This window comes from Centropristis striata, chromosome 14, assembly GCF_030273125.1.
Source record: "Centropristis striata isolate RG_2023a ecotype Rhode Island chromosome 14, C.striata_1.0, whole genome shotgun sequence".
NCBI classification, from domain to species: Eukaryota; Metazoa; Chordata; class Actinopteri; order Perciformes; family Serranidae; genus Centropristis; species Centropristis striata.
Genome location: NC_081530.1, coordinates 20,894,225 through 20,909,025, shown reverse-complemented (window position 1 = coordinate 20,909,025; position 14,801 = coordinate 20,894,225). Strand labels below are relative to the sequence as shown.

At 41.9% G+C, this 14,801-nt stretch overlaps 1 protein-coding gene across 1 annotated transcript in view; it reads right to left on the bottom strand.

Annotated features, from left to right (window-relative positions):
• ext1b (exostosin glycosyltransferase 1b) overlaps positions 1–9,231 on the bottom strand; it is a 157,097-nt gene extending 147,866 nt beyond the window's left edge. The window contains exon 1 of the mRNA XM_059350370.1: positions 7,378–9,231. Coding sequence (XP_059206353.1) covers positions 7,378–8,321 — 944 coding nt within the window. The 5' untranslated portion in view covers positions 8,322–9,231. The remainder of the gene's footprint in view (positions 1–7,377) is intronic.
• Between the last annotated feature and the right edge of the window lie 5,570 nt (positions 9,232–14,801).

The following is a 14,801-nucleotide window of genomic DNA, read 5'->3' as shown; positions in this document are numbered from 1 at the left end:
AAATGAAGCTTTTAAAACTTTGTATGAATGCTTCAAGTATAGCGAGAGACAGCAGACAAGTGCTGGTTTGCAGACTGACTCGGAAAACCCAGAGGCTGATGGCAAAACAGAGCAGCAGCTGAACGTGGGAATGCTGGAATGATGGAGTTGGGAATGTGCGTTGCCCTCTGTCTCAGCATGCCCCATGCGACACAGAGAAAGCAGAGATGTGAGAGATTTTTTTAATACTTCATCTCACTGCTTTTAAAAAAAGACAGATGTCAAAATGCTCGCCAAAACCTGCAGACGGCAGACATATCTTCCTTTCACTCCCCCCCCCCCCCAGCAGAGCATTTAAAGAGAAGCCAATCACGTGTCTGTCCTGATCACCGCTCCCTGCCTCAGCCAGTCACATACCTGTCTGCTTTAATTGAGTTCACAAGGAGCCAATCAGCTTCTCCCCCCCTCGCTCTCGTTCTCTTTCTGTTCTGCACTGTCAGACTCTGTGCAGGTGCTCGCTTACCTGTCTGCCTGCAAACTTTTTACATCACCGTATCAGCACTAGTTAGAGAGAGAGCGTCAAAAATGACAGAAAGAAAAAAAAGAGAGAGAGAGTGCGCGACAGAGAGAAAGTGAACGTGTGACAGAGAGAGAGAGAGAGAGCAAGAGCAAGAGAAAAAGAGAGCGAGAGAAAAAGAGGAGAGACAGAGAGCGAGAAAAGCGTGAGAGAGAGAGAGAGAGAGAGAGAGAGAGAGAGGAGAGAGAGAGAGAGAGAGAGAGAGAGAGAGAGAGAGAGAGAGAGAGAGAGAGAGAGAGAGAGAGAGAGAGAGAGAGAGAGAGAGAGAGAGAGAGAGAGAGGCGGGTTCACAACTTTTGCTACCACGCCAGTTTCTTTTTTTTATTCATTCCTCTAAAACATTTCCTAACAGTTTCCGGGAAGAGTTTTGAAGTCTTGTTATTCCTCACTCTTTCAATTACCGCGAGCACACAAGCATCCGGACCTGTTTTTTTTCCTCTCCGGGGTTTGAAGTGAGAAGCTTTTAATAGGAGGAAATGATTCCAGGGGCCGGCCCACTGCTGTGCTAATACTCTCATCGATTTTCATTTTGGGGGAACCCTCCCAGCTGATCAATCTCTCTACACCAACCAGCCGGCAGCCGGCCTGAGAGGGGGGTGCGGGACGGTTCAGGCTTCACTGTCTGATATGAGTTCATGTCCACCCCCCAGTTCTTTCCTCTGACTCCCCCCTCCCGCCACCCACCACCACCTCTGAGGCCAGGGGCGGCTTGGCTGTGCTTGTAATCCCTCAATGAATGTGGGTCAGTGAGTTGGGCTTTAGCTTCGTCACTCAGCGAGGGGACAGACAGCGGGGTCATGACCCGCAGTCATCACACACACACACCACACACACACACACACACACACACACACACACACACGCACACACATACAAAGACTGAAAGACAGGAACACACACACTGAAAACACACATATACACAAACAAAAAAAGACACGGATGGATGAGCAGCCACACACACACACACACACACACGGACAAATCTCACACAGACACAAACTTGGTTTCCGTTTGAGCAGATCTGAGATTAGTGGAGCTGAAATGATTGGAAGATTAATGGAGCAGTTGACTGACAGAAAATAAATTAACAGTTTACTTAAACAGTTCTGATAATCGGTTAATTGGAGTCATTTTTTAGGCAAAAACACCCAAAATTTCTTGTGATGTGAATATATTCTGTCTTCTGTCCCAGTAAACTGAATATTTCAGCATTTAAGAAAGTTGATGGGACAAAACAAGACATTTGAAGACGACGCCAGCTCTGGGAACGGATGGGCACTTTTTTGGTAACATTTGTGGCGTAAACAAATAACTGAGAGCATAACTGATACATTAGTCCGTGATGAAAATAATCGTTAGTTGCATCTCCATAGAAGAACAGCCAAGACAAGCCTGAGATACAGGAAGTTCCTTCCAAAATAATAGCATGATAATATTAAGAAATGGCAGAAAACAATTTAAAATGGTCTATAGTCATTAAAAAAGTGGGGAGAAAGTTTACATAACACATTTATACCCACAGCAAGAAATGTATAGTGGCATTCTTTTATTCTACCAGCCTTTCATAATATCTTTGACTGCATGTTTTGATCATGATTGTTTAATGCTTGTTTCCTTTCTATGCAGTTGCTTTACTTTCTCATTAGAGTCATTAGAGTCTTCTCCGACAAACTCATTCATTTATTTCAAATATAAAAAGCTTATTTTGTGTCGTTGTGTAGATAAAACACCAGATGATGTTGAACATTTAGCATTTTTCACACTCAAATTCAAGCATATGTCTAACTTTTTCACATAATAGTTTAAAATGAAGCATTTTCTAAACTTTTCAGACTTTGTACGAACCCTGTAAACATAACTATTTACTTTTTTTTCAGTTTTATATCAGTGCAAGTTGAATATTCGGGTTTGGATTGGTATAAAAGACATACCTTTGGCGTCTAGGAACTTGTGACAGGGATTTTTCACTATTTTCTGACATTTTCAGATGTAGTAAAGTAATTCAGCAAAAAAAAAAACCCTATGAGGGACGCCTAGAAACTATGGCTGCTGAGAAAATACCAGAAAAAGAGAAGGAAGCAGACGGTGCTGGCAGACGGTAGCGACGACAAAAATACTGATGAAGCCATGTTGACTTCTCTCATGTAACGGTGACACAGTGACTCGCCCCAGATAAAACCGAAGGAGGCTGAAACACACAGACGAGACGGTTAAACTGAGAACAGAGACACACAGATAATCAAAGTCAGAGGGGATGTATAGATGGCCTGATAAGATTAAATAACAAACAGAGGTTTTTATCTAGTTATAGGCTTTAAATCTGCCTCTTACACACACCAAAATATCAAAGAGTCCTAATTAAGCTGCACGGCATTCAAACTTATTATCCTCCACATCATTAACATTCTCCATCACGAGCTTGGTACTTTATCTAAGAGAGAGCAGGCAATCATGAAATATTCATGATTTATTAATCTGACTACAGAAAAACAAACAATGGCAACCCGGGGAGTGTGACACCCTCTCCTGCCAAGCAGCGAGGTAGCAACACGACTGTGTTTGCTTCTCACTCGGTGCTCTCCAAATCTCCAACAGGAGGCCACTATCAGGCTCAGACGCCGCCACCGCCGCAGCACTGGCATTCAGGTGAATGCTGGTATTCCCACTCATAAAAGTGTTTCACTGAGATAAGGTGGAGAGGAAGTGGAGCTGGTTTTCTTCACTTGGCTCAGATCGGCTACTGCCTCTCATTCTGTGGCATTGTGTCAACAAAATGTCAACCGCAGCGGCGTCATAAAAAATACAAAAAAAAAAAGGAAATGGAAATGTGGCGGGGAGCCATCTCAAGGCAAATCACATCAGTGTTTCCATGTGATAGAAAGAGAGGTGGGGGAGGAAAAGTGAGAAGAAGCACAGCAAAGGGAAGGTAAAGGGGGACAGGGAAGGCCGGCCTGCTTCCTCTTTTCTCAGCCACTCACACTTCTGAGAGGATTTTCTCAAGTGGGAAAATTTTTGCTGATGACACAGTTGTGAAAATGAAAATGCCGCAGCGCTTGGTTGATGTCACTGTCATTGACTCCTAATGGGAAAAATCCAGCTACACGCACAATTTTCTGGACTCTCCATTTCTTTCATCCCAACTCACTCCGACATTCACCGCGCACTATTATCACTCAATCTCACACCCACTTGCTCTCCTTGTTCTTCCACACAGACACGTTCACGTATCTCCTCTTGACTTTCTCTTTCTCTATATATCGCTGCCTCTACTTCTCTTCATCGCCCTTCCACTCGCTTTCTGTTTTCAAGTCCCTCGGGTGACCTTGAGCGGCAGCTGCCAGTGAAGTAGCTAAAGTACAAAGTCAATACGAGCCAACAAAGCTGGTTAAGTATTAAATGGGGGATGATGACGCTGCTGTTAGCCAGAGAAAGGCTTAACAACGAGCAAATAAAAGGAATATGTGCAGTCAGACTTTAATGGAACACTCAATAGTAATAATGATGAGCTTTAAGCCATTGATTGGAGACGTTAGATGCACCTTTGATTTTTGCAGCATAGTTTGCTTGCCAGTGGGATACTTACATTCTGGATTTAGTGTTGGACTATATATATATATATATATATATATGAAGTAACTGGCTAAAGTATTCACTCCACCCCTTCTTATCCTGTTCTTCCTCACTCCCTTTAACACACACAAGTGCTCACATACATTGACAATGGACCTGTACACTTGTACCTGAACAAGAAAAAAAGTCTTGAATCTAGAAGTATGTCAATATAGAGAGAAAAATGTCAACGTGTAGGGAAAATCATACAACTTAAATATGTGCTTTACGTGATTCATTCTTTAAAATAGGAAGTAATGGCTCACACATTCTGCCTTCCTATTCAAAAGAAATGAGAACTATACTTTCCAGGAATTAAACCACAAAGTTGGAAACAAGAAATAACACATATCTCGTCAGGAGTGTGCCAGGAAAAGGAGGTTTAGTCACTACAAGGCATAGCATTACAGCAAAATCCCGCCAAACGTGAAATTTTTCAATTGTCAAGGCAGTAATAGCCTTTCACTGTCCTCTCCCAGGATCATTGTCGGCAGTGCTGAAAACTCAGTGGATAATGTAGCAGTGAATGGGCCCTTTCATCAGGGCTCGGCCATGGAAGTGGACCAGAGTGACTCCAATTGAAAGCTATTGCAGCTAAGAAAATCAATTGAATAAATGTGCGCAGCGTGCTGCATTTTGTGTGGGAGGGAGCCGGTTCAAGTACCTATATAGCAACCCTCCCGGTCCGCCCTCCTGCTGCTGCATTCCTTCGCAGAGCAGCATTCCTCTGAAAGGCAATGAGGTCAAAGGTCAGGAGGCAAAAGATGAGCCTGGCTCTCCAGCACCAGCTGTGGCGTTGTATGTATTTATGTGTGGGAGTGTTTGTGGTCGGAGGGTGAATGCATATAGACCGGAGCATACTGCTTAAGGTTTTGTGTCAGGCTACATTCAAAGAGCATCCAGGTATGTACATGTAATGTACAGCCAGCCGGCCTGCCTTGGCAGTGCTCCCTCCTCAACCGCCAACAGCTGCTCTGACACGTGTGTGCATTCCTGAGTGTGCACCGCAGCGTCCCCGCAAGGCATCCCCTGTCCACCCTGAGCCTCTGGAAATGGGGCGCTAAGACCAGCCAGCTACATATAGATCCATTTACCTGAGAGAGCTACGTCAGGGTTTTTTACAGAGCACGGGCTGGCACCCAAAGGGGTTTAAATAAGATTAAAATGAAAGGCATCAGTAAGATTAAATCTAAACAGGCTGCTAAATCAGAACAGGAAAAATGCTTTAGATTTATTAGTTTCACTATGGTGCCAGATATCAAAGTAGGCTCGCGATATGGTTAAAAACAGCAGAACCAACGCGAAAATAAGAAAAGTGGACCTAAAATAGTTGTGTTTAACAAGTACAAACTGCCTGCTAAATGCTGTAAAAGTGTTGTGTAAAAATGAAATTGGATTCATTGAGTTTTAGCGGGGACAGAAATCAAATGCAGTAATGTCGATGGTGGAAATGCAATGACTAACAGGCAGCGGTATTGATCAAAATAAATCAAGCGTGAATCACATTACAGTGGAAAGAGTGGGCAGTGAAAGCTCTGGGTTCCCTGAACTCAATGAGATCATCTGTGTCAATCAGCTGATTATGGTGCTGAGATGTTCCCGAGGCAGAGGGAGCAGTGGGAAAACAAGGGCCCCGATCTGTGGGGAGGCAGAGCGGTGAGCGGAGCGGAGCAGAGGTGGGCTGTCCAGAGACGACTGGAATGTCAGATAATGGATGACATATCTCTCCAGGTGACACCGAGGCCCAAGGCACCCAGGGGAGACAGCGCGGGGAGAGAATGAGTGTGTGAAAGGGGAAAAAGGATGACGAATGGATCGACAAGTGCATGCTTGTAAAGTTTTCTTAGAGTTTTGGATTATCAGTCTGTGAGGAGGTTTTAGAGTTCATTTCAAGTTCAAGGAGAGTCCCTGCATCCCTCAACCAATGTTTAGTTAAAAATCTTTCTTATCTCCCCCCAGAGCTCCTCTCTCTGTCTTTCTGATTGATTGAATGGAAATATGTGTAGGTTAAGGTTCCATATGCCCCTCATCGGTCCTTCCCCTTCACCTCGACATGCAATGTGTGCACAGGTACGCACACACACCCACTAGGAACAATGTCGACAAGTGCTGTTGTCACATGCCCGAGTTTATCCAGGCTTTACCAAAGGCATGGGATCCACAGGTTGATAAATGCAGATCAAGCCCACGTCACTCACGGAGAAGTGAACCTGACAGCAGAGTTCACATTCGTAATCCAGCTATGTAAACATCAGACAACACCGCCTTCTATATTAAAACATACCAAGCATTCAAGTACAGGTGTTGATCCCACGGGGGAATCATTAATTACCACCTTGACAAAACTGAGACCTACAAAATTAGAGGTAATCAACTGTCCCTGGGGGCTAAGCGGGGAAGATGGCACTGACTCGTGGAAATAAAGGCGATAATTAACACATATGACTGATTTATTCACACTAAATCGCTTCATATTTCACAGAAACTTGTTCCACTGCCACTGTGAACATAAACTTAACTTGCATGCACCTTAAAAATGAAAAGCAGCATTTTGTCATGACAAGGTCACCGGAACAGTGGTACTAATTTCAGAGCTAAAAAACAGCAAAACTCCCACAGTCGACTTTCACTTAATTTGCACTAAGTACAGGGTGCAAATCAAAACATGTCCCTGCATATCCTGGTTGGAGGCTGCAGTGTTCCCATGGAGCTGGAAGGTGGTGGAGGGGGGGTGAATTCCTTCATAGGAAATGAGGGAGAGGAGAGGAGGGGAGGGGTCCAGGGAGCTAATAGACTGGCTGGAGAGCTTTTACTTCATGCTTGAAAGGGAGTACCGAGAGTAAAAACCAGTCATGTAGCGGGGACATAAAAAGGTTGGTTAACTTTGACCTGCAGCTGGAGATCTTTATAAGGCTCACAGTCATTGGTAGGTAATCAGGTATCAGAACTTAGTGTGATTTAGAAGTGTACATTACAAAAAAGAGGGAGGTCATTTATTTTATGTGTTGCTGGTTAATATAGATTTTCAGTCATAAATGACACAGTAAGTGCATATAAATGGCTCCACAGTGAGATGATGAACACACTGTGCGCCAAGAAGCCTGCAGGATGCGCGCTCTGGATGTGGGTGACAGCTCCATGCGCGCAGATTTCGTGCGTAAAAGTTTAAGCACATTAAAAAAGAAACAACTTTTAAGTTGAGTGTAACTTACTTGTCATACTCTGCGTTGTCCTTGTCACAGCGTGCGTCCTTGTGCTTCTGCCAGTCTTTGCCATGCTTGCAGGTGGTGAGCAGCACCACGTCCTCCGCGTTGTGGACGTGATGTAAGGCATTCCTGGTGTCCGAGCCGATACCTGTCAGGTAGCGCTTCCCCTTGAACACCAGCATGTATTTTCTAAAAGGCGGGATGGAGTTGTACTTGAGGAAGCCCCTCTCTCCGCCGGTCCTCGGGTGCTCCTTGGAGAAGAGGGGGATGGACACGTCGAAGTTGGGCCTGAAGTTCTCGGTGCTGATGCTGGCTTTGGCCAGCATGGCCTGACCGATGTCAAAGCCCAGGTCTTCCGTATAGTCCGGCCACGTCCCCGAGTACAAGTTAAATATAAGGTGGTTCCTGCCGTCGTTCCACAGAGGCAGGTTCTGGACCTTGGTCTTCAGGTTGTGGACGTATTGCGGGGACAGCTGGTCCCGGTCCAGAGTGTCCAGACTCAGGACGAACAGACACGCCTGTCCTGGGTCTGAGGTGTAAAACCTGGACCCCTCAATGGTCGATAAAATATTCTGATAACTCTCTGAGATCTTCTCCCCCTTCTGCTGCGGGTAAACATAAACTTTGAATCCGTTCTTCTGACACAGAGAGAAATCAAAGCATGAATCCATGCGGCACCTTTTGCCTTTGTAAACACTCGTGTTGACGTCCCTCTTCTGCCTCGGAGATATGTGCAGGTTGTACTCCTCGGTGTCCGTCTGATCCCAGGGCATGGAGAGGTGTAAAGGGTCCGAGAAGTGAGGCCAGGGCTGGTCGGGCCGGTACCCATTCCGGCTGCGGTCATGCCGGCTCCTGCTCGCCGCTGGAAGTTGAACCCCTCCGAGGTAGAAGAGAAGCACTAGACATGCACCGGCGGAGAGCAGGATCAGGTAGCGTTTTTTGGCCTGCATGTGTCCTGGGAACAGGGGCGAGTTGTTTAGGAATAAGAAATGTAAAGTGGCCCGAAGTTAGGCTCTCACCAACCCCGGCTACACCGCTCCATCCTCCGGCAGCCTCCAAGGATCCCCAACCCCCCTTCTGCGTATTCGGTTCCCAAATCCAGCAGTTGATCCAGTGCATGTGGGCGATTTTAAAAGTATTGTCCCTTTCTCCCTCTTCTGTAGAGTTTCACCATATTGCACAGCGCCTACAGCGGGGCTGAGGTGCCTAAAAAGCTCGGTGCTTGCCCGGACTCTCTCGGACACAATCACATGCAGCGGCTCTCTTCCCCGGCGCTTCTCCGCTGCCTCATTCAGCCTGCCTGTGTGGAGGCTATTCAAATGGAAAACTGTCCCGATAGCCGTCTGGGAACTCTCTCTCCCCGGGTAAGAAGCGGCAGGGGTCCCCGAGGCTCTCCCAGACGGAAAGGTATACCCCGCTTTGGATGTTAAAGTCGGTAACACATTGACCAGGGAGTGTAAAAACCAGTCGGTGCAGCCGCCGCGCTCGAATCCAAAAGCCTCCGGATAAAATCGTCCTATTCCCCCTCTTCTCTCACTCCATGGTCCCGTGTGGAGAGAGGCGAAAAAACGGGGGGAAGCGTCGTAGCGCAGGGGCAGCTCAGCGGTGCAACTGTAACCTGACGAATCCCTGCATTTCTCTTCTTATTTATTACAACCTCCCCACATACCCTCAAACGCGCCGCTATAGAATAAAAACCTCATCGGCGGGGAGCCACGCAGCGGGCGAAGTTATCCGGTCGACACGAGGCGAACAAACGCTAACCTCACACCGGGTAAATAGCTGAGAAAATGTTCAAAAAGACGGGATTCCTTGATCCTAGTGTCCAATTACCGAGTGCTCAGTTGTTCCGATTGTTAGTCGGTAACATTCCAATCCCGACACGACGGCAGCTGACGTGACGTCCCATCGATGCTCACCGGCGCCTCTGATTGGTCCGTTTGCGGTAACGGAAGAGGCGGGACTTGCGAGGATGCACCCATTCATAACCGGAGTCCTCCGCATGTGCAAATTATCTAATTGTGAGCCTATGGAAGTTGTTTGGAGAAGTGCCAGAGAGCAAAGCACCCCCAGTAAGAAGTGAGGAGTTACACTCTGATAGTATTCAGTCACAAGTTTAACGTCATTTTTAGTTTATCAAGCAATAAATCGTTATTTTGCTTTATGTTAAAAGATTTGGGATATTATGACTCATACATAGTAGTTTGCACATGTCTGATTCTTTATTCATGCATTCATTTTAATTTAAAGGTTCTTAACTTATGGTAATTCCCTCAATAAAGACATTGCATCATTTGATTAGTATTTTTGCCTTATACTCATAATTTATGAGTATTATTCATGTATCCATAGTTGCTTTTATTTTGCATTTTACATATTATTTATATTATTATTTGTTTATCCATTCATTTTAATTGTTTAAAATGTTTAAATGTTTAAATGTTTTTATCTAATGTTTATTCCCTTTTATTATTATTATTTTGCTTTTTACTCATAATTTTTTAGTCATAATTCCAGAGTATTATTCGTAGTATCCATAATGGCTTTTATTTTGCACCTTACACATTATATATATTATTATTTATTAATCCATTTATTTAATTTAAAGGTTCTTAACATTGCATAATTGTATTATTATTTTTGCATTATACTCATAATTTACAAGTACTATTTATGTATCCATACTTGCTTTTATTTTGCATTTTACATATGTATGCTTCTTTATGTATCTATTTATTTTATTTTAATGTTCTAATCTAATGTTTATGCCCTCAATAAAGACAATGCATAATTTTATTACTATAATTTTTGCTTTATACTATATTCATTAATGGGTATTATTGTACATCCTTATTTTTTTTATGTATAAATTCAAATCTTAATTTAAATTCTGTTAATAAAGCACTTTGGTTATTATTTATTGCTTTTAAATGCAGTCTGATCTTCAAATTCTACTCATTTAACTATTTGTTTATGACTAGGAACTGGAGATTACAATCACTTTAACCTAATGTGCCTAGTGCTGATCTTTTAGCCATCAATATTGCAATAAAAACATTGCTTAATTTATTATTCAGTGTCTTTCCATCATAATTTATGGGTATTATCATGCATCCATAGTTCCTTTTATTTTGCATCTTACACATATATGCTTCTTTATTTATCCATTCACTTTAATCTAAATGTTGTGATCTTATTTCTATTCTGTTAATAAAGCACTTTGGTCATTATATGTTGTTTTTACATGCAACATGATCTTTAAATTGTTGTAATTGAATTATTTTGGTGATACTAGGACCTCATTTTCATAATTGCTTTAATGTATTGTGTCCAGTGTTGATCTTGTAGTCATAAATACTGCAATAAAAAAATAGAAAGAACCTCACAGATATTTATTTTTGAACTAAGCCAAACTATATGCTTGCAAATAAAAATAAAAATATTTTTTTATTTGTAAATTTATATTTTTTCTTATATTCCACTAAATATATAGTATAAGTTAATATTTTTAGCATATTATGTACAAGTCATTTATTTATTTATGGAGAGAAAAAATGTCGATCTATTTCTTTCTGAGAACTCTCTGAAGGCACAGTATAAGTAGTAATAATAATAATAATAATAATAATTTACTCAAATAATAGAAACAGTATAAACACTGTCAGTAAAAAAACTACTTCAAACAATGGGAAACACTAAAAGCAAAAACAAGTCTATTAAAATATATTTTTTCTATCATATTCAGCTCACAGGTGGCACAATAGCCTTCAGAATTACTGATTCATTGTTTGTTTCACAGTTTATAGTTCCATACTAAGAAACCTTGACAACAATGTCAACAGTAATATTTATTGCTTTAATTGTACAGCTGTAGAGACAGACAGGAAATGAGGAGAGCGAGAGGAAGAGGGGACATTATGGTCACATTGTGGCTCAACCACCAAACCACTAGGACCCCCATGCAAGTTTCCTTTTTGAAAAAAAAAACCCCAAACAAAGATTTTGCATGGTGTGCTGTCAGACAGTTCTTCATGGGAATCCAGGATCACTAACCCACAGTCCCGACAGTGTGAAGAAAATCAAAAGCCACAGAAGTAAGATAAGCCCTTTGTAATTTTCCTGTAACATGTTGTAACACTGATATCGCCTACAGGACTCAGCAGCGACTGAAAAGAATGATCTCATTGTTATTTTGACCATAAACCGACACAGTAATAGTTAGGATACAAAGACAGTGGATAAGAACAAGTTGCTGGAAGTCAACCGCAGACTAAAGTTTTCTCGTATCTACTAAAAAAAGCAAAGTGACACAGCAGAGGCGACCCCCTTGACAAGGAAATTAATAGCAGAGGAGTGGTTCTCGCTGAGTGTCACCATGCCTCATAAGCCCGCATAATCCTCCCCACTGCCATTTGGTGGCAAAACACTCCGGCTGGGTGAAGAGGCCATCCTCATTTTTTATCGGCCAATTAGCTCAGAAGAGGGGGACTAATTAGCAGGGCTGGCTGGGAGACAGGCCAGGATCCTGTGGTTGGCCAGCGCTCGTCGTAGGAATATGCTGGTGATGAAGAGCCTGGGTGCTGTTCCAGTGGGCTGCTCCTGTCTCAGTGGTTGTCCTGCTTCATCCAATGTCAAGTAGTCCATACGGGAAAGTTTTGTGGACTGCAAGGAAAATATGAGCCCTGAATTCTCTGCCCATTGGTGTTTTTTTTAACAGGTTTCATCTAGCCTTATAGTTTCTTCATACAAGAATGTTAATGGTATACATTACCCCAAAAGTAATCATTTGTATATTAATTACTCACCGTGTGTCACCTTGAATTCATGAAAACTTGTTTATTTTTCTTGCATGCCTCCATGATAAATGAACAATCCATAAATTGGGAAACATTCTTGATAAATTCTCAAAATTATGACCCCATAGGTCATTTGTACAGCAGCCTAAAATGACCCATATCTACTGTTGCTGTTAGTGGTGCCCTCTAGTGGCCACAGTAATTATGAAGGACTCCAAGGTGGCGTAAAACAGCACAAAATCAATGACGGAAGTGAGAATATGCACTATAAAGAACAACAAAGTCCATCTAAGATGAGCAGTAGGGATCAAACACAAAACGTTTGTGTCATGTGTGAAACCAAAACTCCACATTGTTAATTGAAGTTGAATAACTTAGCTTCTGTGTGTAGCCTATACTGTATGGAGCTATGGCACGTCTATGTCCTGATGTAACAACCTAATTTTGGTAGTTACATTCATTTATTTCACTTTTTAACTATATTTTGCCGACCATAACCATGTATTAATTTCCTTCTAACCTTAAGCAAGTCGTTTTGTTGCTTAAACCTCACCAAGCTGCAACTGTTTCACAACATTAATGGTTTGTTTAAAGCGTTGAATGTTTTAAGGACATGTTCTTATCTGCTGCCATCTGTAGAGGCGCTATTTGAGGGTAGGAGCAAAATTACCTATGTATGGTTTGTAGGACTTGTTGTGAACTTAAATAGAGGGGCTTTGTTAAACAGCAAAACTTGATCAAGTCCAGGTCTCATTTATCCAGCCATATTCTCAGTGCTTCCAAAACACAAGCATTTTGGCTAAAATCTTACAATTTAAGACACTTCCTCACGCTTGTGCAGGCACACTACGTGTCCGTGCATGAGACTTGTTGAGGCATGTTGTTAAACACAGCCCCCCCCCCCCCCTTTAGTTCAGCTCATCAAGAACTTACTCTGTTTTTTGGATTCTTCATTCATTGTGGAGGGGAGCGAGAAAAACAAAGTTTTCTTCAAGAAAGGTAACTTGGGGTGAGTAATTAATATAGAAATGGTCATTTTAAGGGTGAAGTGTTCCTTTAATGGAAAAGCCACACAGCTAGCACACTTACCATCACTGCTTCTCTTTAGAGAGTCTTGTTGTTGTTTATGCCTGGGGGACTTTGCTTTTAATTGCTTGCAACTCTGATGGGAATAATGTATGGCTGCTAAATGACACTTGAAACCAGGATTGCTTTAACCAGAGAAGTTGGTGTAACCTGAATAGAGTTGTGTTCTTGCTTGTGTCTTGTTAATGCATTGCAGGTTGTTCAAACCATTAAGCATTTCTCTTGATTGCAGGTGAGTCACAGCAGAGACAGTGTTAACTGCTGCACCATCAAAGGCACGATATACCCTGGGTTTATCCCCTGTGTATCCAGGCTGCTTTGGAACATTTTAGAGCTGTGTGGTCTCTGCATGACAGCGGTGAGGACTGGGAGTCTTTCCAGTGAGCTTCGCCTCACTCCCTTCCTTCATCCTTCCTTGTGTACACTTCTAATATTTCCACCCCCAGAAAAATTCCCCTCTTCAATCACGCTTTGGTCTCAGTCCTTCACAGGACTGCAGCCGGTCTGAGATATGAGAAAATGAGAAAGCCTCGCCAGCAGTGAAACGTTGAAGGCTGGTCCAAGTACGACTGAAATGTAAAATACAACTTTAAAATGAATGAAACATCCTTATACTGTAGATTATCCTTTTTAAAATGTAATTTTGGTGTTAGCGTGACCATTTGCCACTAGTGAAAGAAGAAAATAAAGCCGAAGTCACATTTTTACATCAGGGAATTTAGTAAATACCCCGTCCAAAGATATCGTCAGTTTTCTTTAATATGAAATTAGTAAAAAGTACATTTACCCAAGCCGTGCAATGAAGTACAAGGTTCTTGTAGTTACTTCTCCTTCACTACATTTAGTTACTTAAATTACTTTTTCATTCCCCTCCTGTCCAGTGAAAACCACCTAACTCCAGATCACTTGATTTTGTATGTTTCTGAAAAACTGAAGGATTAAATGTTCCTTCATGTAATAAGAAAATTCTCACACTTCTGATGTTAAATTAAAAAAAACCTTTTGGATCAGCTGCAAGATGCATCGTCACAAAGCTGAAACCCAGGCTATTTTACTGACACCATTAAAAATAGATTATTTTTTTAGAGATACGTGGTTTTCACAGGACAGAGACACTACAAACATATGATGATCTTATACACGGTTGCCCATAAAGTTGTTTTTCAGACACAATCCTCTGTTAATTGTGGTTTCATTTTCATTGTGATATGTTTGGAAAAGATTGATATATAACGTTTTAAGAAGATATACACTTTATTTGTCAAGAATAAATCATATACATATATATATAATTCTAACTTTATTGGCGACTGTGTAGTATATGATCCGTTGCTGTAAATTAAACTATTAACTACCATCAACCTTGAATATCTGCAACATTAAAATGCAACAGTAATATTAATTAAAAACAAACAAACAAACATCATTAAATTGTAAAACATTGATGGGGACCATTTCACTGCAAAATGAGCACTTTAAGTTTTGATATTTTTACTATATTTAGTTGATAATACAACCTTTACTTTAGTAAGATTTTGATTGACTTTT